General features: G+C 42.8%; 1 protein-coding gene across 4 annotated transcripts in view; it reads left to right on the forward strand.

The window, feature by feature from the left end:
- CASR (calcium sensing receptor) overlaps nt 1–23003 on the forward strand; it is a 175521-nt gene that overhangs the window by 59129 nt on the left and 93389 nt on the right. For 2 of the 4 annotated variants that reach the window (XM_073310598.1, XM_073310613.1), the window contains exon 2: nt 11661–12111. In XM_073310598.1, coding sequence (XP_073166699.1) covers nt 11912–12111 — 200 coding nt within the window. In that variant the 5' untranslated portion in view covers nt 11661–11911. The remainder of the gene's footprint in view (nt 1–11660; nt 12112–23003) is intronic. The other 2 variants (XM_073310619.1, XM_073310604.1) reach the window with 1 other exon arrangement.

The raw sequence follows: 23003 nt of genomic DNA on the forward strand, positions 1-23003 counted from the left end.
CAGCAGCATGGCAAACCCAGTGGGTACATACTCGGCACAGCTAAGCCATATTGCCACTGACCATGCTACTGTGGCTACACGACTATTTATACTCACACTGGCTTGTATGTGAGCTGGGAATTACACCTATAGTTCGTAGTGTAGATGTATCCTTAGCGACCTGTGTCAGCTTGGTGTAGTCTTGCATGCACATGTGATCTGTGGGGTGGGGGTGGGGCTTTATTGTGGCTGTGAGGAGTAGAGAGAGGAAGAGGCCAGAGGGAGCAGAAGAAAAGGTGACTTAATGAGCCCTCCCCTTTGGCAGCAGCATCTGGTTTTGTTGTTGGGAGAACGACCAACTGCAGGTGGTGGTGGTGATAGCAACTGCTGCTGTGACTCTTTTGGAGGCCGAGGTTGGTGCTGCTGGTGGGCTACAGGTCATCGGCGGCTTCTGTAGCGACATCTGAGCCCACAGTAGTGGCACAAGCCTCATATGCCTCTGTGAGAAATGGCTCTGAAGCACACTGATGTCCTAAGACCACCGCTACATACGTTTCTGGAAGCAGTGGGGAGTTACCCACTAAGGCTTCTCTGCCACTTCATTGAAGCACTGTCAGACTGTGGAGCAGGCCCTTGTAGATTCATATCTATTAAGACTAGAGAGACAATTATCATTATTTAGTCTGAATTACTGCATAACACGGGTCATAAAATGTCATCTGATACCAAGTCAAATGCCTTACAGAAATCTGAATATATTATGTTAACTTTGTCAGCTAAACTTGTAATCCCATCAAGTATCTATTTCACATTTGTAAAACAAAACCTAATTTTCACAAAACCACATTGATTGGCATTAGTTTTTGTATCATCCTTTTATTCTTTACTGATTTCAATCTGTATCAGCTAATTGTCTTGTAGTTCTCCAGGCAATCCTGTTTACTGTTTTTAAATATTGGCACAATATTAGCTTTTCCCCATACCTCTGGAACTTCCCCAATATTCTGAGATTTGTTCACTAATCAACAGCAGTGGCTCTGAGAGCTCCTCAACCAATTATTTTAAAACAATTTGGTACAAAATACCTGGTTCTGCAGATTTTAAGCAGTGTAACTTTAGTGATTGCTGTTTAAAATCCTGCCTAGTTACTGTTTGATTATGCAATACTTTCTCTTCTAGGTAAGATGTAAAAACATCAACCGGCATCTTCCAAGTAGAGAACAGAAAATATTTATTGAACTTTTCTGCATCATTATTAACAATTTTAGATCCTTCCGAGTAAAAGATCCATGCCACTGCTATGATTTCTTTTGTTTTTCCCTCTGCTCCCTCCCCTGATTCTGTGTCTGCCTGCACAGGATCTTCTTCAGCTCCCTCTTCCATTGCCCTCCATCTTCCTTTCTCCCTGAAACCTCTTTAATTCCCTCCACAGGAGTTCAGGCAAAATGGCTGACATTCTATTTTTGCTTCCTGTGGAGTCCAAAACCTGGAGTCTGTGTTTATAAAACAGAAAAAATACTTCGATAAAAATGGAAAATGAAGAATAAGACTGTTTCAAAAAATCTGAATTGAAAACATTAAGGATTTTTTTTAATTCTTCACAAAAAAATCTTAACCAGCTGTGTGCATGAGGCAGACATGTAGAAAGACGAGATCTCAATTTTGAAGAGCTTGCAATATAAATATTTACTTTCTGTTATGGAATAAAGTTTAGACTGTAACAAATATTTGCTAAAGAACGGAAGTAGAAATAGATACAGAGCCTTCTGCTCAATTCAATCACTTGGTAATCTGATCTTTTAATTTGTGTGTTGGAACCACAGGAACAAAATTATTTGTACTAATAGCACAATTTCCACCCTATCCTTTAATACATTTTGATGACTTCAGGCATGCATTAGTGGATAATTCAACCACTGACTGGAAAAAGTTGTCATTAATATGGAAGAGACCGACATTCTTAATGAAATTAAGGAAAATAGAGCCCAAGGAAGATCTGTGATAACAAAAGATGACAGAGGGTGGAGGGGCTGGCTAATTCAGTATGCTGGGAAGAAGCAAGAGCTTTGCATCTACACGTCAGTGTTTATAAACCCTCTCTATGTCTGTGACTGAAAATATTTGATAACTCTTGTGGATTGTATAAAGTGAGTTGGGGAATCTCAGGGCCAGTTTTGCACAGGCATTTAGGCATCTAAAGATTCAGGTAGGTGCCTAGTGAGATTTTCAGTAGTGTGTAAGAAATTGAATGGGAGTTAGGTCCCTGCCCTGCTTCTGTAAATCCCACTAGGCACCTATCTGCATCTTTAAGCACCTAAATATCTTTGTAAATCTGGCTTCCAATCTATTTCCTCAGGGAAAAGTGTTTTATTTGGATAATTCACCTCATTTAGATACATACCAGTTCAGATGAGTGTCACATCTAGTCCGGTGTCTGATAGTGGCCAGTTCCAGAATCATCAGAGGAAGATGCAAGAAACCCCATAGTGGACATCTGTACTTGGCTTATGCCATGAAATTTATATTTTAACTCTCTCATGTTTTCATTATCTGTATTTAAATCTAATCCTTTAAAAAATCTTGTCATGCTCCTGGTCTGAATGATAGCGTGTGGCAATGAGTTCCATGTGCATTGTTTTTAAAAACGCAGGAAAGGGTTGCAGCCTGGTGCAGGGAAGATAAGCATGGGCCACAGTTTCCCTATGCACACAATACTGGTAGGTATCAGGGGAATTTGTGAAGTTCACCAGCAACATGCCCATGCTCATGCCTCCGTGAAGGAGCTACTAACTCACATCCCTGGCATGTGGCAGAACAAGGCTAGGGAATACACTCTCCCACCGAGGATCCCACTTGGTGCCTGGGCAGGACACAAAGGTGAGAGAGTGGATGGTATGGAGTTTAAGCATGTAAAGGTTTTCCATGGGTGGAGCTGGAAGGAAAAATGATTGGATAGGATGCAGCCCTCTTGGGTGAAGAATGGGGGATATCTGGAAGGCCAAGAAGACAGGGCTGTGCAGAAGCCTAAAGTTCTTAACTTAAGTGACCACAGAAGACCTTCAAACACAGACCAGGGTTGCTAGGAGTAGTCCAGGACTTTCTTCTGGAGCCATGTTTTGACCTCCAGGGAGGTTAGGAAATGTGATTCAGGGAAGTTGCAAAGCAGTGAACATTTCATTACAGTTTAAAGCAAAGGAAATCTGTTCAAGTATTTCCTGTCAAATTCTCAGAACACACACAAATGCTATATGCTTTTCATTGTTACAATTTATGCATGTTTTTACTCATACTTTTATAATAAATGTAAAGGATTGTGAAAATGTTTGACTTTGAACAAGGAGCCCCCAACCTGCAAAGAGTGAGAAATACTGCTCTAGAGATTAGCCTGGGTATGCATTTTCACCAGATCTTCTGAGTCCCTGGTTGCAATGATCATAGAATCATAGAATATCAGGGTTGGAAAGGACCTCAGGAGGTCATCTAGTCCAACCCCTGCTCAAAGCAGGACCGATCCCCAATTAAATCATCCCAGCCAAGGCTTTGTCAAACCTGACCTTAAAAACTTCTAAGGAAGAAGATTCCACCACCTCCCTAGGTAACGCATTCCAGTGTTTCACCACTCTCCTAGTGAAAAAGTTTTTCCTAATATCCAACTTAAATCTCCCCCACTGCAACTTGAGATCATTACTCCTTGTCCTGTCATCCGCTACCACTGAGAATAGTCTAGATCCATCCTCTTTGGAACCCCCTTTCAGGTAGTTGAAAGCAGCTATCAAATCTCCCCTCATTCTTCTCTTCTGTAGACTAAACAATCCCAGTTCCCTCAGCCTCTCCTCGTAAGTCATGTGTTCCAGTCCCCTAATCATTTTTGTTGCCCTCCGCTGGACTCTCTCCAATTTTTCCACATCCTTCTTCTGGTGTGGGGCCCAAAACTGGAAACAGTACTCTAGATGAGGCCTCACCAATGTTGAATAGAGGGGAATGATCACGTCCCTCGATCTGCTGGCAATGCCCCTACTTATACATCCCAAAATGCCATTGGCCTTCTTGGCTACAAGGGCACACTGTTGACTCATATCCAGCTTCTCGTCCACTGTAACCCCTAGGTCCTTTTCTGCAGAACTGCTGCCAAGCCATTCGGTCCCTAGTCTGTAGTGGTGCATGGGATTCTTGCTTCCTAAGTGCAGGACTCTGCACTTGTCCTTGTTGAACCTCATCAGATTTCTTTTGGCCCAATCCTCCAATTTGTCTAGGGCCCTCTGTATCCTATCCCTGCCCTCCAGCGTATCTACCTCTCCTCCCAGTTTAGTGTCGATGTTTAGTGTCAGTTTAGTGATGATGTCATCAGCATACACTGACAGCACCAGCTGTGTCTCTGAGCACTAACCTCATCAGCAGTTGATAGAAGAGAGAGAATCATAGAATATCAGGGTTGGAAGGGACCTCAGGAGGTCATCTAGTCCAACCCCCTGCTCAAAGCAGGACCAATCCCCAACTAAATCATCCCAGCCAGGGCTGTATCAAGCCTGACATTAAAAACCTCAAAGGAAGGAGATTCTACCATCTCCCTAATGCATTCCAGTGCTTCACCACCCTCTTAGTGAAAATGTTTTTCCTAATATCCAACCTAAACCTCCCCCACTGCAACTGGAGACCATAACTCCTTGTTCTGTCGTCTGCTACCACTGAGAAGGGTCCAGATCCATCCTCTTTGGAAGGGCTTGATGGCAGTGGAGTAGTTGGTTGGACAGAGGGCATTCCTGATGACAGTTTTGATCAGGGTCTGGTTGAACTTAAACAAGCATCTGCAGAACTGTATGCCACTGAAAGGAACCCTGCAAAGTGGATCCCAAAGCCAGACAGAAGCAGTGTTCCCAAAAGATAAACATGATCCATCCAGTAAGACACATTTTTCTAGCCAAGTGCCAGAAGGGTGAGGGCAAAGACCATCCCTAGTTGGAGGCTGGAGGTATGAGACCAGTTGGAATAAGTTGTCAAATATAGTCAGTCTGGGACAGAGTAGGTCTGGTTGAGATGAGTCACTACTATCATAGACTTCTGCTGCAGCAAGATTACCCTCCTTATGACTTTAAAGTGCATGCATAGGAAGAATATTAATAACTTAGCGCACAAAAGCTCTTTCTTAAGCAGCAGTGCAAGCACAATCTTTGTGCATGAATGGGGGAGTACTCAGCTCCCCAGTGACCTAGTCCACACAGTGAGAAAGTCTAGACTCAGGATGTCTCAGAACACAGAATCATAAAAATGTAGGGCTGGAAGGGAAATCGAGACTCCATCCCCCTGCACTGAAGCAGGACCAAGTTTACCCAGACCATCCCTGGCAGGTCTTTGTCCAACTGTTCTTGAAAACCTCTGAGAAGGACTCCACAACACCCCTTGGAAGGTTAAGCTATTCCGGAGCTTAACTACCCTTATAGTTGGAAAGTTTTTCCTAATATCTAACCTAAACATCCATTGCTGCATATCAAGTGATTTACTTCTTATCCCCTCTTCAATGAACATGGAAAACAATTGATCACCCCCATCTATAACAGTCCTCAACATATTTGAAGAGTGTTATTGGGTCCCCACTCAGTCTTCTTGTCTCAAGACTAAACATGCTCAGTTCATTTAACATTTCTTCCTGGGTCAGTTTTTCTAAACCATTGATCATTTTTTGCTCCCCTTTGGACTCTCATTTTTCCACAGCTTTCCTAAAGTGTAACATTCCAAACTAGACGCAGTATTCCAGCAGAGACCTCACTATTGCTGAGTAGAGCAGGACAGTTGCTTCAAGTATTTTACTTCTGACATTTTCTTAATATACCCCAGAAAGATATTAGCCTTTTTCAGGATTGCATCCCATTGTTGACTCATATTTAATTTGTGATCCCCTATAATCCCCAGATCCTTTTCAGCAGTACTATTGCGTAGATAGTTATTCTACATTTTGTATCTCTGCACTTGATTTTCCCTTTCTAAGAGCAGTAGTTTGTTAAATTTCATCTTGTTGATTTCAGACCAAGTCTCCAATTTGTCAAGATCATTTTGAATTCTAATCCTGTCTTCAAAGTGCTTGCAACCCCTCTCATCTTCGTATCATCTGCAAATTTTATAAGCACACTCTCCACTCCATTAGCCAGGTCATTAATGAAAATGTTGAATGGTACTGGACCCAGGACAGACCCCTGCAGCACCAAACTAGATATGCCCTCCCTTTTTGACAGCAAACCATTGACAACTGCTGTTTGAATACAATCTGTCAACCAGTTGTGCATCCACCTTATAGTAATTTCATGTAGACCATGTTTCCCTAGTTTGCCTATGAGAATGTCATGTGGGACTGAGTAAAAAAGCCTTTCTAAAATCAAGATATATCATGTCTATTGGTTCCTTCCATCCACTAGTCCAGTAATCCTGTCAAGGAGTTGCCTTGCATGAGAGGAAAGTGATCAGGAACAGCCAGCATGGATTCACCAAGGGAAGGTCATGCCTGACTAATCTAATCGCCTTTTATAATGAGATTACTGGTTCTGTGGATGAAGGGAAAGCAGTGGATGTATTGTTTCTTGACTTTAGCAAAGCTTTTGACACGGTCTCCCATAGTATTCTTGTCAGCAAGTTAAGGAAGTATGGGCTGGATGAATGCACTATAAGGTGGGTAGAAAGCTGGCTAAATTGTCGGGCTCAACGGGTAGTGATCAATGGCTCCATGTCTAGTTGGCAGCCGGTATCAAGTGGAGTGCCCCAAGGGTCGGTCCTGGGGCTGGTTTTATTCAATATCTTCATAAATGATCTGGAGGATGGTGTGGATTGCACTCTCAGCAAATTTGCGGATGATACTAAACTGGGAGGAGTGGTAGATACGCTGGAGGGGAGGGATAGGATACAGAAGGACCTAGACCAATTGGAAGATTGGGCCAAAAGGAATCTGATGAGGTTCAATAAGGATAAGTGCAGGGTCCTGCACTTAGGACGGAAGAACCCAATGCACAGCTACAGACTAGGGACCGAATGGCTAGGCAGCAGTTCTGCAGAAAAGGACCTAGGGGTGACAGTGGACGAGAAGCTGGATATGAGTCAGCAGTGTGCCCTTGTTGCCAAGAAGGCCAATGGCATTTTGGGATGTATAAGTAGGGGCATAGCGAGCAGATCGAGGGACGTGATCGTTCCCCTCTATTCGACATTGGTGAGGCCTCATCTGGAGTACTGTGTCCAGTTTTGGGCCCCACACTTCAAGAAGGATGTGGATAAATTGGAGAGAGTCCAGCGAAGGGCAACAAAAATGATTAGGGGACTGGAACACATGAGTTATGAGGAGAGGCTGAGGGAGCTGGGATTGTTTAGTCTGCAGAAGAGAAGAATGAGGGGGGATTTGATAGCTGCTTTCAACTACCTGAAAGGGGGTTCCAAAGAGGATGGCTCTAGACTGTTCTCAATGGTAGCAGATGACAGAACGAGGAGTAATGGTCTCAAGTTGCAGTGGGGGAGGTTTAGATTGGATATTAGGAAAGACTTTTTCACTAAGAGGGTGGTGAAACACTGTAATGCGTTACCTAGGGAGGTGGTAGAATCTCCTTCCTTAGAGGTTTTTAAGGTCAGGCTTGACAAAGCCCTGGCTGGGATGATTTAACTGGGAATTGGTCCTGCTTTGAGCAGGGGGTTGGACTAGATGACCTTCTGGGGTCCCTTCCAACCCTGATATTCTATGATTCTATGATTCTATGAAAGAAATAAGTTAATTAGGCATGATTTGTTCTTGACAAATCTATATGGGCTGTTCCTTATAACCCTATTATCCTCCAGGTGTTTATAAAGTGATTGTTTCATAATTTGTCCTGGTATCTGTAACAAAAAGTAAGGTACAGAAAGTAAGATGATTGGTTTATAATTCCCTGGGCCCACTTTGTTCCCCTTTTTAAAGGTAGGAACTATGTTTGCCCTTTTCCAGTCTTCTGGGACCGGACTTGTCCTCCAGGAGTTCTCCAAGATAATTGCTAATGGTTCTGAAATTGCTTCAGCTAGTTCCTTAAGTACCCTAATCTGAATTTTGTCAGGCCCTGCTGACTAGAATACATCAAATATATCTAAATATTCTTTAATCAAGGGTTGCTGTTCCCAGCCAATGGGAGCTGCAGGAAACGGCAGCCAGTGGATTACCCTGAGGGGCCACGTGCCAAAGTTTGCCGACCCCGCTTTAATCTGTTCTTTCCCTGTTCTGGGTTGTGTTCTTTCCTCAGCCCATGTGACTCAATGGTCTTTTTATAGATTCACAGGGATTTGCTGTTGCACATTAGATGGAGGAAGGTTTCAGAGTGGTAACCGTGTTAGTCTGTATCAGCAAAAACAATGAGGAGTCCTTGTGGCATCTTAGAGACTAACACATTTATTTAGGCATAGGTTTTCGTGGGCTAAAACCCACTTCATCAGATGCATGGAGTGGAAAATACAGTAGTAGGTATATATACACAATACATGAAAAGATGGGAGTTGCCTTACCAAGGGGGGGCGGGGGGGTTCAGTGCTAACGAGACAATTCAATTAACAGTAGAATACCAAGGGAGGAAAAATCACTTTTGTAGTGCTAATGAGGATGGCCCATTTCAAACAGTTGACAAGAAGGTGTGAGTAACAGTAGGGGGAAATTAGTTTTTGTAATGACCCATCCACTCCCAGTCTTTATTCAGGCCTAATTTGATGGTGTCCAGTTTGCAAATTAATTCCAGTTCTGCAGTTTCTCGTTGGAGTCTGTTTTTGAAGGTTTTTTGTTGAAGAATTGCCACTTGGAGAGTTTCTGAGAATTAGGCCAGAGTGAGAAAGAAGCTCTAGCCACCTCCAGTTGCCTATACTGGCCAATTTACCATTGGGAGTTCATCTCCCAGGACCCCACCATTAGAGCTGGAGGAAGTTTTGTCAAAATGAAATGTTTTGATTTTCAGTGTGAAATGATTGATTGTTTTGAATTTTGAACTTCAATTTTATTTAAAATCAAAAGGTAAAAACAAACTCGAAAATGAAATGGAACATTTCAACAAAAAGTCAAAATTTTGACATTTCCTATGAAATTAAAATTCTGAAAAATGTCATTTCAGAATTAGTGAAATTGTTAATCAAAATAGTTTCATTTTGACAAGGTTGAAATGCTTTGTTTCAATTTTAATGTAACAGTGGAAGCAGTGAAGTTGAAATGAAGCACTTTGACCTTATTGAAAGTGTTTTGATAATTTTTCATGGAACATTTTGACAAAATTATGACATTCTGATTCAACAAAATCAAAATGTTTTGCAGGAAAGTTCTGGTGGGAAGTTTTTGACCAGCTCTAACTAACAATGACCCAAGGTTCCTAGGAAATCAGATGCCTGCTGATAGAAAAGCACTTGCTCCAAGTCCCATATCAGGGTATAGGTGTAGAGGAGGTCTAGTACCAGCCTCTTCACTAGGAAGTCAGCAGGTTTCCTGGTGTGACTTCAGTCACCTCAAGCGCCTGGGGACCTAGGGCTTGGGAGAACAGCATGGCAACCTGACCATAAACATTGGTGAGGAGGCTAAAGGAAACCCTCTCTCCCCACTCCAACCAGCAGCTGCTTTAAGAAGGCAGAATCACATACCTTTCCCATCAGGGAGAGAGTTGTGGCCTAGCCATGGTGGTGAGAAATGGGAGGAAAAACTAAGGAAAAAGACAAAAGGGAAAAAACCCAAACCCACAATAGTATCATGATTCCCTGTGGTACTAGGCCTGGCTTTTAGATCCTGTGCAGGGACACAGAAGACCCAAATGAAGCAATACATGAAAACAAAGACAAATGAAGGGCCATCTGGCAACATTTGTGGGAGTGGGTGAGAAACAAAAAGGTGCAGGGGGCACAGGAGTTTTCGTGTATGACTATATGTGTACATGTGTGTGTCTCAGTGTATATGTGCATAACAAGAGAGTTTCTCCCTCAAGTCTTTGTGTACAGAACAACAAACTTAGAGACCCTGAGCTCTACTCTCAGTTCTTCCACTGTCTGTTATTGTTTCCTGAGAAAGGCAATTTATTGAGAATGCATGAAATACTTCCAAATGTGTCTCACACAATGTTCATGACACTTACAGATTCATAGATCACAGTGGGGCCCCAAGGTTCACTGTGATCATGTAGTCTGACTTCCTGCACAACACAAGCCACAGAGCTTCCTTGAATTAATCCCTGTTTGAACTAGATTACATCTTTTAGAAATACATCCAATCTTCATTTTAAAATGTTAATTGATGGAGAATCCACCACAATCCATGGTACGTTGTTCCAGTGGTTGATTATCTTGTTAAAAATGTGCGCCTTGCTTCTAATCTGAATTTGTCTAGCTTCAGTTTCCAGACCTTGCATCTTGATATACTTTTGCTAGATTGAAGAGCCTTCCATTATCAGATTTCTTTTCCTCATGTACATACGTGCAGACTCTGATTAAGCCACCTCTTAACTTAGCAGGTCTGTTACTATGTTACAGAAGGAAATCTACCGAACACAGATGAGACACAATATGTAGCAGGATGCAGTCCTCAAAGCAGGATTCGTAACTAAACCAGGAATGGTATGATCAGTGAACCTCAGAAGACTCAGAGGTTCAACTTGGAGAAATATCCTGATTTTACAAGGTTTCCAAAGCCATTTTGGGTGGGAAGGCTTATGAGAAAAGATTTTCTTGTTAGCTTCTTTCTGCTGGAGGGAAAGGAATCTGGCCCAAACAGGAAGGTGGTAAGGACTCTGTGAAAATGGGGTGGAAAACCCAAGCCAAACAGTTTACCATATTTCTCTGAGTATCAAATACGTTTGGTCTGAGTTTTGGGCCAAGGTGTAGGTTGGTTCTTACTTTACCTAAGTAGGGTTTCCCATTCTCTACTTGCTTTATGTCATCTCTCTTATCCCAAATGGGATGCAATCTTCCACCCCGATCCCCAGTAACCACTATATGTACTGTTTATATAGGGCTGACTCTAGATTTTGCAAGGCTCATTGTGAAGTAAGACAGGCAGACTTCACAGACGTCAGGCAGACTTCTGTAACCCACTTAGCACATCTGGGGGATGGGAGAATTTGGCAGCTGAGAGGGTCCAGGGTACTTGTTATTAAGGGGTTGGGGATGGTCATGCAGATTTCATAAATTAGAAGTGGGGCAGGGAGCATCTCAGCAACTAGAAGAGGTGGGGCCCCAAATTCATCTTTCAAAGTGGGAGTGAGTTGTTATGGGCTGTTGGGTGGAGGAGGGGCCGGATGTGTCCTGGGAAGGGGATTTGACAAAGCAGGGCCGCCCTTGAACGCATGGGACCCTGTAAAATTTTGCACCTGGTATGTGTCTAGCTAGGACTGGTGCTGCTATGCATACAGAATTTCCATTGATGTTTCATTATGCTGCATGTCACATACTTGCCATGTATAGTTGTAGCATTGTGGTGTGGAGGTGCAGTGGTGTAACACCATCATGACTTTGGGACTCTTCAGTAGCCCAAGAAGTAGGATAAACCCATGAAAACCAGGCCTATACCACATGTTGGGAGGAGTGGTGACCTTTGCTGTCCTGTGAAAACTGAAATAGAGTAGCCATAATGCAGCCAGCGATACATGAATAAAAGGCACCGCACAAAAGTGCAAATAACAATTCTTTGTGTAGCTGGTCACTTTTTGTATCTCATTCTTTTTCAGAAGGTCTCAGAGATGGGCTCCACATAACACTTCAGTTCTGAAGAACCAAGGACTGTAGGATCTAGTGTGCAATGGAGAAGATAGCAGGAGAAATACCAGCCCTGACTCTACCATCTTGTGGCTTATTGTACTGCAGGCATGCACTCCCAACCCAGAGTGTGCTGCCTTAGGGAGAGGAAATACTTGTCAGACGTTACTAGATCCATTTATTTTCTTACATCTTTTTTACTTTTGCATCCTGTAATGCACTTATGAAAAAAGGAATGATGACTTTTTATAGTTGCTGTTTGATTCTCTTGGTGTTTACCTGGAACACCTCTGCCTACGGACCAAATCAAAGGGCGCAGAAGAAGGGAGACATTATTCTTGGGGGACTGTTCCCCATTCATTTTGGAGTGGCTGCCAAAGACCAGGATTTAAAATCTAGGCCAGAATCAGTGGAGTGTATAAGGTAAGCCAAAAAGAAACTGGTAAAAATCTGCAATGCTGGAGCCTTTACCTAAGTCAGTTATAAGTGAGGTGCCTTACTGCTTCAGTAGTATAGCGGTAGCTAGCTATCAAATACAACACATCTTTACTGTGTATAGTATCTTTAATACAATTTGTAACCCAAATGCTTTACAGAGTTAAGTATTTGTCTTTTGCTTTTATGACAAGAACTCAAGCTCCAATTTTGCATTCCATCTACATTATCTTTGCTTTTTGCTACTGATGGGGGGCACCATGTGAAGACAGTAGACTTGCTCCCCACAGAGCTAAGTAATACAAGACCATGGAAGTGTGTGGTGTAAAGAGAATGAACGGTGAATAAGTGAAAGTAAATGTTAAGAATTATTTAGTGGCTTACAGTGAGAAAGAACAATGCAAGTTATAGTGCTCAATGCTGCCAAATCACAAATACACAAATCTATTCAGGCAACGAATAATGGATGTTTAATAAATAATACATATATACTTTACTTAGAATCACAGCAAATGCAATGGAAGTGACCAAAATTTTTATAAGATTGTCTGACTACAGTTATATGTGGCAAAAAAGGGTTTTGAAATAATGAAATCTCATATTTTTGTTGTGCCTTTCCTCCTCCCTCCCAAAGCACTTCACTTACTGTGAGCTAAATTTTAAAAGTGTTTAGGTGCCTGAAGTACAGATAAGTGGGCATTAGATGCCTAGGCACTTTTGAAAATTCCTCTAGGCACCTGTCTTCCTCTGTAGGCACCTCAATACTTTAAAAAATCTGGCCCTATGGGCCCAAAGCTGAATTCCGTAATCGATCCTTGCTCAACCAAAATTCAATTACTTTTGTGTAAATACTGCCTATAGACTGGGCAAAGTCTTTGGCACTAAGGTCTATGTGTATGTATGTGAATTGCTTCTTCCACTACTGAAATATAGCCAGTTCTGGGGTGAGATGTGGCAGATGTTTAACCTTGCACAGCAACACTACATAGCAATTTAAGATTGGACATTACGACAAAAATTGAATTCAATTGAAACTTCATGGAGGCAAAATGTAAGATATTCAGTTTGGAATTTGGTCATGGCAAAGGGGGGAAACACTTGTGCTCCTGAGCAGTAAAGAGGCATGGGACTTTAATAACAACACGTGGTCAGGGTGTCTGTTTTACACCTTATCTAAAAACAGCATGTCTAGAAGCACACTGACTTCTAATACTAGGCTGGGGAATTAGTTCAATATGGATTCAGAATGATGATAATGAATGCCTGACACCATTCCTGCTTTGCCTAGTGCAGTGGTTTTCAACCTGTGGCCCGCAGACCCCTGCGGGGGAGAGCGCAGACAATGTTTAAGAAGTCCGGGAAAGGTTGTCATTGCGATAGAACAGTGGTTTTCAGCCAGTGATCCGTGGATCCCTGTTGGGGGCACAGACTATGTCAAAGATTTCCAAAGGGGTCTGCACCTCCATTTGAAATTTTGTAGCGGTGCACAAATGAAAAAAGGTTGAAAACCACTGACTTAGGTTTTCTTAGTGGTCTCCCATCCAAATACTTAGCTGGTTCAATCCAACTAGTTTATAAGATCAGACAGAGTCACAGCACATAGTGGTCTGAATACAGTGCATAAGAGAGCAGAAGGAAAGAACTTCAACAAAACAATTCTAAAGCCTCTCTTGTTTTATTCAATACACTTACCTAAAAACTATAGGCTAGATCTACATCTAGGGAAATGCAACCTAGATGGAGCTACCATAAGGTGGGTGCAAAACTGGTTGGGAAACTGTTCCCAGAGAAAAGGAGTACTTGTGGCACCTTAGAGACTAACCAATTTATTTGAGCATGAGCTTTCGTGAGCTACAGCTCACTTCATCGGATGCATGCCATGGAAACTGCAGCAGACTTTATTTATACACAGAGAATATGAAAAAATACCTCCTCCCACCCCACTGTCCTGCTGGTAATAGCTTATCTAAAGTGATCATCAGGTGGGCCATTTCCAGCACAAATCCAGGTTTTCTCACCCTCCACCCCCCCACACAAATTCACTCTCCTGCTGGTGATAGCCCATCCAAAGTGACAACTCTTTACACAATGTGCATGATAATCAAGTTGGGCCATTTCCTGCACAAATCCAGGTTCTCTCACCCCCTCACCCCCCTCCCAAAAACCACACACACAAACTCACTATCCTGCTGGTAATAGCTCATCCAAAGTGACCATTCTCCCTACAATGTGCATAATTAAGGTGGGTCATTTCCAGCACAAATCCAGGTTTTCTCACATCCCCCCCACCCCCATATACACACAAACTCACTCTCCTGCTGGTAATAGCTCATCCAAACTGACCACTCTCCAAGTTTAAATCCAAGTTAAACCAGAACATCTGGGGGGGGGTAGGAAAAAACAAGAGGAAATAGGCTATCTTGCATAATGACTTAGCCACTCCCAGTCTCTATTTAAGCCTAAATTAATAGTATCCAATTTGCAAATGAATTCCAATTCAGCAGTTTCTCGCTGGAGTCTGGATTTGAAGTTTTTTTGTTTTAAGATAGCGACCTTCATGTCTGTGATTGCGTGACCAGAGAGATTGAAGTGTTCTCCGACTGGTTTATGAATGTTATAATTCTTGACATCTGATTTGCGTCCATTTATTCTTTTATGTCTTTTATGTCATCTGCATCCGATGAAGTGAGCTGTAGCTCACGAAAGCTCATGCTCAAATAAATTGGTTAGTCTCTAAGGTGCCACAAGTACTCCTTTCCTTTTTGCGAAGGCACAAGAAGTAACTCTTCCAATCTATTCCATGCTGATTAGGCCTTAAATGGAGTATTGTGTCCAGTTCTGGGTGCCACATTTCAGGAAAGATATGGACAAATTGGAGAAAGTCCAGAGGAGAGCAACAAAAAAGATTAAAGGTCTAGAAAACATGACCTATGAGGGAAGAATGAAAAAATTGGGTTTGTTTAGTCTGGAAAAGAGAAGACTGGGAGGGGACATGATAACAGTTTTCAAGTACATAAAAGATTGTTACAAGGAGGAGGGAGAAAAATTGTTTTTCTTAACCTCTGAGGATAGGACAAGAAGCAATGGGCTTACATTGCAGCAAGGAAGGTTTAGGTTGGACATCAGGAAAAACTTCCTAGCTGTCAGGGTGGTTAAGCACTGGAATAAATTCCCTAGGGAGGTTGTGGAATCTCCATCATTGGAGATTTTTAAGAGCAGGGTAGACAAACACCTGTCAGGAATGATCTAGATAATACTTAGTCTTGCCAAGAGTGCAGGGGGCTGGACTAGATGACCTCTCGAGGTCCCTTCCAGTCCTATGATTCTACACAGTGGATGTAGATTAAGTGTTGCAATAGCTGACATTTAGGCACCTTGCCACCCAGTGGACTCCACAGCCCTGAGCTAGGTACCCAGGCTCCCTGTACAATTCACAAGGAGAGTTAAGTGCCTGGGAAAGGTATTCATGGAAGGCACCAAGCTGATCAGGGAGAGGCCTAAGCTAATCAGTAGGAAATGCCTACGTCCCATCCCCTCAAGGGGAGTTGGATGCCTCCTTCCACTCAAGATTCACAGCCATGAACCAAGGCAGTCCTTTGTAGCAAAAAAACTGAGGGGGAAGAGGTGCCCCCTGCCGCATACGCAGTGGTTTGAGCACATCCATTCATTGGGCCAGAGAGTGAAAAATGACTCTATAGCCTGCTAGTTAGGGCACTGATGTGGGGGACCCAGATTCAAGTTCCTGTTGCTTCTTCAGTGCAACTTTCATGCAAAGTTGATCAGCTTCAGTGGGAGACACTGAGAGAACCCCAACCCTAAAATACCCTGTACCCCATTGGTTGGGGGTAGATCTGGTTCAAATCCTTGTTCCACCTCAGACAGAGCAGGGATTTGAACCTGGGTTTCCCACAACTTGGGTGAATGTTCTAACCACTGAACTATTCTCCTCAGATCTGCCTTGTGCAGGGCCCAATCCTGTAAGCTTGTTCTGAGGCAGTCTCTGAGGATGACTACTGCATTGGGCCCCACAGACAAGATAGGCAGGGGAATGCTTAGTCTGAGAACCCCACTGTGGCTTAGGCACAGAGCAGCTCAGCAGCAGCAGGAGGTAGGCAGCTTTGCGCATGGCCACTGAGAGAAATATAGGTGTCTCACGGATTTTTCTAGCAGAAATCTAGGTGCCAAGGGAATTTATGCCCCTACAGGGCAGGTGCTGGACTAGGGGTACTGGGGGTGCTGCTGCACCCCTGGCTTGAAGTGGTTTCCATCATATGCAGGATTTACAGTTTGGTTCAATGGTTCTCAGCACCCCAATTATACAGATTGTTCCAGCACCCCTACTTCAGGGTTAGGAAGCAGCTGAGCAGGGTTTTGAGCATCTACATTTTGGATTTAGGTGCCTAAAGCAGCTGTTAGGTCCCTATATTTCCTTGTGGATCTAGCACTAAACGTATATAAAATCCAGCATACCTTCTCTGTCACACTCTCAAAGCAGTGGTACATGTCAGCATTTGAACTTGATTCAGCATTCCTTTACTGTCTTAGATGCAGTAAAATTGTATTTTAAATGTGCAAACTGACATCTTAAGATTCAGCCTGTGCTTGCTTACATAAAGCCTGATCTAAATGGGTCCATTGACGTCAGTGGGGTTTGGATCAGGCTGATATTGAAGCAAAGCAGTTAAGCCATTATGTATCTATGTAGACTGCTTTTAGATAAAAGAAAAGGAGTACTTGTGGCACCTTAGAGACGAACAAATTTATTTGAGCATAAGCTTTCATGAGCTACAGCATCCGATGAAGTGAGCTGTAGCTCACGAAAGCTTATGCTCAAATAAATTTGTTCGTCTCTAAGGTGCCACTAGTACGCCTTTTCTTTTTGCTGATACAGACTAACACGGCTGCTACTCTGAAACCTGCTTTTAGATAAGCACTCTCTAACTGATCTAACTCTGAGAACAAAGGTTCTTTGAGTGCTTGCTCATGTCAATTCCATTCTAGCAATGCCAGTGGCCAACACAGTGGCTGTATTGGGGAGCATGGGGCGTTTCAGTGAAGACATTGCCCCCTTCTCAGTGCTCATCAGTGGCCGTGTTGGAGCGAAGATTGACAGCCCCACTGACCAGTCCACAGAAGAGATCCACTTTCTGGACACTACGGTACTAATAAGTGATGGTCACTTAAAGACGACCCTATACCGGAAACCTACTGACCGCTATGCCTACTTACATGCCTCCAGCTTTCATCCAGACCACACCACACGATCCATTGTCTACAGCCAAGCTCTACGATACAACCGCATTTGCTCCAACCCCTCAGACAGAGACAAACACCTCCAAGATCTCTATCAAGCTTTCTTACAACTACAATACCCACCTGCGGAAGTGAAGAAACAGATTGACAGAGCCAGAAGAGTACCCAGAAGTTACCTACTACAGGACAGGCCCAACAAAGAAAATAACAGAACGCCACTAGCCATCACCTTCAGCCCACAACTAAAACCTTTCCAATGCATCATCAAGGGTCTACAACCTATCCTGAAGGATGACCCATCACTCTAACAGATCTTGGGAGACAGGCCAGTCCTTGCTTACAGACAGCCCCCCAACCTGAAGCAAATACTCTCCAGCAACTGCACACCACACAACAGAACCACTAACCCAGGAACCTATCCTTGCAACAAAGCCCGTTGCCAACTGTGTCCACATATCTATTCAGGGGACACCATCATAGGGCCTAATCACATCAGCCACACTATCAGAGGCTTGTTCACCTGCACATCTACCAATGTGATATATGCCATCATGTGCCAGCAATGCCCCTCTGCCATGTACATTAGCCAAACTGGACAGTCTCTACGTAAAAGAATAAATAGACGTCAAGAATTATAACATTCAAAAACCAGTCAGAGAATACTTCAATCTCTTTGGTCACTCGACTACAGACCTAAAAGTGGCAATTCTTCAACAAAAAACTTCAAAAACAGACTCCAATGAGAGACTGCTGAATTGGAATTAATTTTCAAACTGGATACAATTAATTTAGGCTTGAATAGAGACTGGAAGTGGATGTGTCATTACACAAAGTAAAACTATTTCCCCATGTTTACTTCCCTCCATACTGTTCCTCACAAGTTCTTGTCAACTGCTGGCCCACCTTGATTATCATACAAAAGGTTCCTCCCCTCCCCCCCGCTCTCCTGATGGTAATAGCTCACCTTACCTGATCACTCTTGTTACAGTGTGTATGGTAACACCTATTGTTTCATGTTCTCTGGGTATATAAATCTCCCCGCTGTATTTTCCACTGAATGCATCCAGTGAAGTGAGCTGTCGCTCACAAAAACTTATGCTCGAATAAATTTGTTAGTCTCTAAGGTGCCACAAGTACTCCTTTTCTTTTTACCTGGAACCGGGAATGTCCTGGCAGATCACCTCAGCAGGACCTTCTCCTCTCGCCACAAGTGGTCCCTCTATCTGGAGGTGGCCAACTTGATCTTCCGACGGTGGGGAACTCCCCAGTTGGACCTATTTGAGTCCAGGCTGACATGTTCTACTCCCTATATGGTGGAGACAGGGGTATCCTGTCGGATGCCTTCCTGATCCCGTGGTCTTCCGCCAGTGCTGCTTATCCACAGAGTCCTGCTAAAGGTGAAGCAAGACAGAATGTGGGTCATTCTCATTGCCCTGGCGTGGCCTCACCAGCACTGGTTCAACATGCTTCTGAATCTTTCAGTGGCCAACCCGCTGCAGTTACCTCTCCATCCAGAACTGCTATCCCAGAACCACAGCAATCTGCTGCACCCGAACCTGGCATTGCTGCACCTGACAGTGTGGCTGCTCCATGGCTAAGCACAGACGAGCGAGGGTGCTCCGCGGCAGTCCAGCAGGTCCTGCTGGGCAGCAGGAAGCCGTCCAGCAGGGCTACCTATGTGGCCAAGTGGAAGCGCTTCGCACACTGGACATTGGACAAGCACGTTCGTCCTGAGGAGGCCTTGATGCAGAACATCCTGGACTATTTGCTGCATCTAAAGCTCCAGGGCTTGTTGCCCCATCTCATAAAAAAGATATATTAGAAATGGAAAATGTACAGAGAAGGGCAACAAAAATGATTAGGGGTATGGAACAGTTTCCATTTGAGGAGAGATTGAAAAGATTGGGACTGTTCAGCTTGGAGAAGAGACAACTAAGAAGGGATGTGACAGAGGTCTGTAAAATCATGAATGGTGTGGAGACAGTGAATAAGGACGTGTTATTTATCCCTTCATGTAACACAAGAAACAGGGGTCATCCAATGAAATTAATAGGTAGCAGGTTTAAAACAAACATAAGGAAATACTTCTTCACACAACACGCAGTCAACCTGTGGAACTTATTGCCAAAGAATGTTGTGAAGGCCAAAAGTCTAACTGGGTTCAAAAAAGAATTAGATGTTTTAATGGAGGATAGGTCCATCAATGATATTATACATGACGGCCAGGGATCCAACACCATGCTCTAGGTGTCCCTAAACCTCTGACTGCCGGATACTGGGGCTGGATGACAAAGGATGGATCACTTGATAATTGCCCTGTTCTATTAATTCCCTTTAAATTTGGCATTGGATGATATGACCTTATTTTAGATGACTGGGTACAACTGCATCTTTTTTATCAAAGGCATGTGTCAAACCATATGGGAAAATTGAGCCCAATCTGTTCATGAGCATTTGGTCAACCTCTCTAAATGAGTATGTCCAAAATGGTACCTTTCTCTTTTTTCTCATTCTTTTCTTTCATTAGACAGTAATAGCAGAAAGCCACCATATTTATTCTGTGGCCGAATCTTAGCCTTGAGAGAGAAGAAAGATGTATGAGTTCCATCCAGCCCATCCCTAGCATTCCAGGTGGTTCCATTGCTCCTTTCTGGTCTATTCTATTGCCTGATAAATGTCCTAACCAATGGGGCTTCCACCCCTTCCATTTTGAAACTATTCAACCTGAACTGCAGTGTTAGGATATTTTTCCTGATATTCAGCCTTGATCAGTTTCATCCTTTTACTCCTATCATATCTTCTCACGATACACAAAACAGTTCCATGCCCACTCCTCCCCATTCAAATACTTGTAGAATTGCCTCCTGTCAGTCTTTGTCTAGCTATCCAATGCCTCTGCATATTCACTGACATAAATTTAATTTGTGTATCTTACATAATATTATCTGGAAAATTTCTCATACTGAATTTAACAGTGGAAAGAAGAATAAGAATTTCCCCGTTGCTCTCATTGTCCCAGTGCAAAATACTTCTCCCTACCTTGGTCTTACCAGTTTGAGGGCTGAGTCCTAAAACCTAAGAGAAAAACTTGCCCACAATTTTCATCCTCATTAGAAATGTAAGATGGGGGTATCTCAAGCCACAGGAATTGCATATTTGCAGCTTGTGTTTCTGAAATATCTTATATATAATTAATTGTTTAAGTAGTGTAAGTATTGAGAGAGTGATGTAAAATTCATCTCCTATGTTGTATATTTGCCTGCAGCTCTACTTAGACTGTTTCCCATCACATTTCTGGTGTATACATTTTGTGTAAAATGGTAACAAAGGCAGAATACATCAGAGAATGAATCCGTCCCCAATGGCCTTATTCATATCCTAATCTCTCTGTCTTTTTAGATCTCAGAAACATTATTTATTATTAATGTATTATTTGAAATAGCGTAGCATCTAGGCACCCTAATCATGAACTGTTTATATCATAATATTGTGATTTTTTGCAATGACAATGAATCTTCACAGCATTACGATACATCATTGCCTTCTGGTGACAAAATGCCATCGTATCACCAGAATGCAGTACAACAATGCAATATTCTGATACACATGTCCATAATCTGATCGTCCACACTATGACACATTTCCACACTGTAAAACAGTATTTTTGCATCACAGTGCACCGTCCTGATTTCAGGACATTTTAACATCCTTTGCACCCACATTAGATGTTCCATTATAATCAGGACAGGAAACATCTTTTGTTCTGCCTTTAAAAGCTCTAATTTTCTCATGGAGATGTTCACAATCTCAAATGGCGAATTACATGAGTAGCCTGCTATTTGGACTCTACTTCTGAAACCAAATTATTCAGGGGCCTTCATTCTCTCTTTCCTTCCTTCTTCCCTGAGCTATCTGTAATTTCCCAGCCTCCACAACCCCCCTCAGACTCTCCTACTTGTAAGAAAGATCTTTGGCTGATTATGTCCGCTGTATTTAGAGTTTTCACTTTACTTTTCAGAGTAACAGCTGTGTTAGTCTGTATTTGCAAAAAGAAAAGGAGTACTTGTGGCACCTTAGAGACTAACCAATTTATTTGAGCATAAGCTTTTGTGAGCTACAGCTCACTTCATCGGATGCATACTGTGGAAAGTGTAGAAGATCTTTTATACACACAAAGCATGAAAAAATACCTCCCCCCACCCCACTCTCCTGCTGGCAATAGCTTATATAAAGTGATCACTCTCCTTACAATGTGTATGATAATCAAGTTGGGCCATTTCCAGCACAAATCTAGGTTTTCTCAACCCGCCCCCCCCCCCCCCCACAAACCCACTCTCCTGCTGGTAATAACTTATCTAAAGTGACCACTCTCCTTACAATGTGTATGATAATCAAGGTGGGCCATTTCCAGCACAAGTCCAGGGTTTAACAAGAACGTCTGAGGAGGGGGGCAGGGTTAGGAAAAAACAAGGGGAAATAGGTTACCTTGCATAATGACTTAGCCACTCCCAGTCTCTATTCAAGCCTAAGTTAATTGTATACAATTTGCAAATGAATTCCAATTCAACCATCACAGGGCCTAATAACATCAGCTACACTATCAGAGGCTCGTTCACCACCAATGTGATATATGCCATCATGTGCCAGCAATGCCCCTCTGCCATGTACATTGGTCAAACTGGACAGTCTCTACGTAAAAGAATAAATGGACACAAATCAGAAGTCAAGAATTATAACATTCATAAACCAGGTGGAGAACACTACAATCTCTCTGGTCACGCGATTACAGACATGAAAGTTGCAATTCTTCAACAAAAATCTTCAAATCCAGACTCCAGCGAGAAACTGTTGAATTGGAATTCATTTGCAAATTGGATACAATTAACTTAGGCTTGAACAGAGACTGGGAGTGGCTAAGTCATTATGCAAGGTAACCTATTTCCCCTTGTTTTTTCCTAACCCTGCCCCCCTCCTCAGACGTTCTTGTTAAACCCTGGATTTGTGCTGGAAATGGCCCACCTTGATTATCATACACATTGTAAGGAGAGTGGTCACTTTATATAAGTTATTACCAGCAGGAGAGTGGGTTTGTGTGTGTGTGTGGGGGGGGCGGGTTGAGAAAACCTAGATTTGTGCTGGAAATGGCCCAACTTGATTATCATACACATTGTAAGGAGAGTGATCACTTTAGATAAGCTATTGCCAGCAGGAGAGTGGGGTTTGGGGAGGTATTTGTTCATGCTTTGTGTGTATAAAAGATCTTCTACACTTTCCACAGTATGCATCCGATGAAGTGAGCTGTAGCTCACGAAAGCTTATGCTCAAATAAATTGGTTAGTCTCTAAGGTGCCACAAGTACTCCTTTTCTTTTTGCGAATACAGACTAACACGGCTGTTACTCTGAAACCTGTCATTATGCAAGGCACTGCATTTAGCCGTATGGAGTGGAAATCTATCAACTGCATGAAAAAACTTGTACAGATACAGACAGACATCATCTTCCTTTCCAAATGCAAACAGATGGACATTGTACCAAAAGGACTGAAGGTAAAAAATCCATTACAATCTACATACCACACAGACTATGCTGACAGCTTGTGCCACACACTCTCAAAGAAACTGCGGAA

The sequence above is a fragment of the Lepidochelys kempii genome, chromosome 1, assembly GCF_965140265.1.
Source record: "Lepidochelys kempii isolate rLepKem1 chromosome 1, rLepKem1.hap2, whole genome shotgun sequence".
In the NCBI taxonomy this organism is placed as follows: domain Eukaryota; kingdom Metazoa; phylum Chordata; order Testudines; family Cheloniidae; genus Lepidochelys; species Lepidochelys kempii.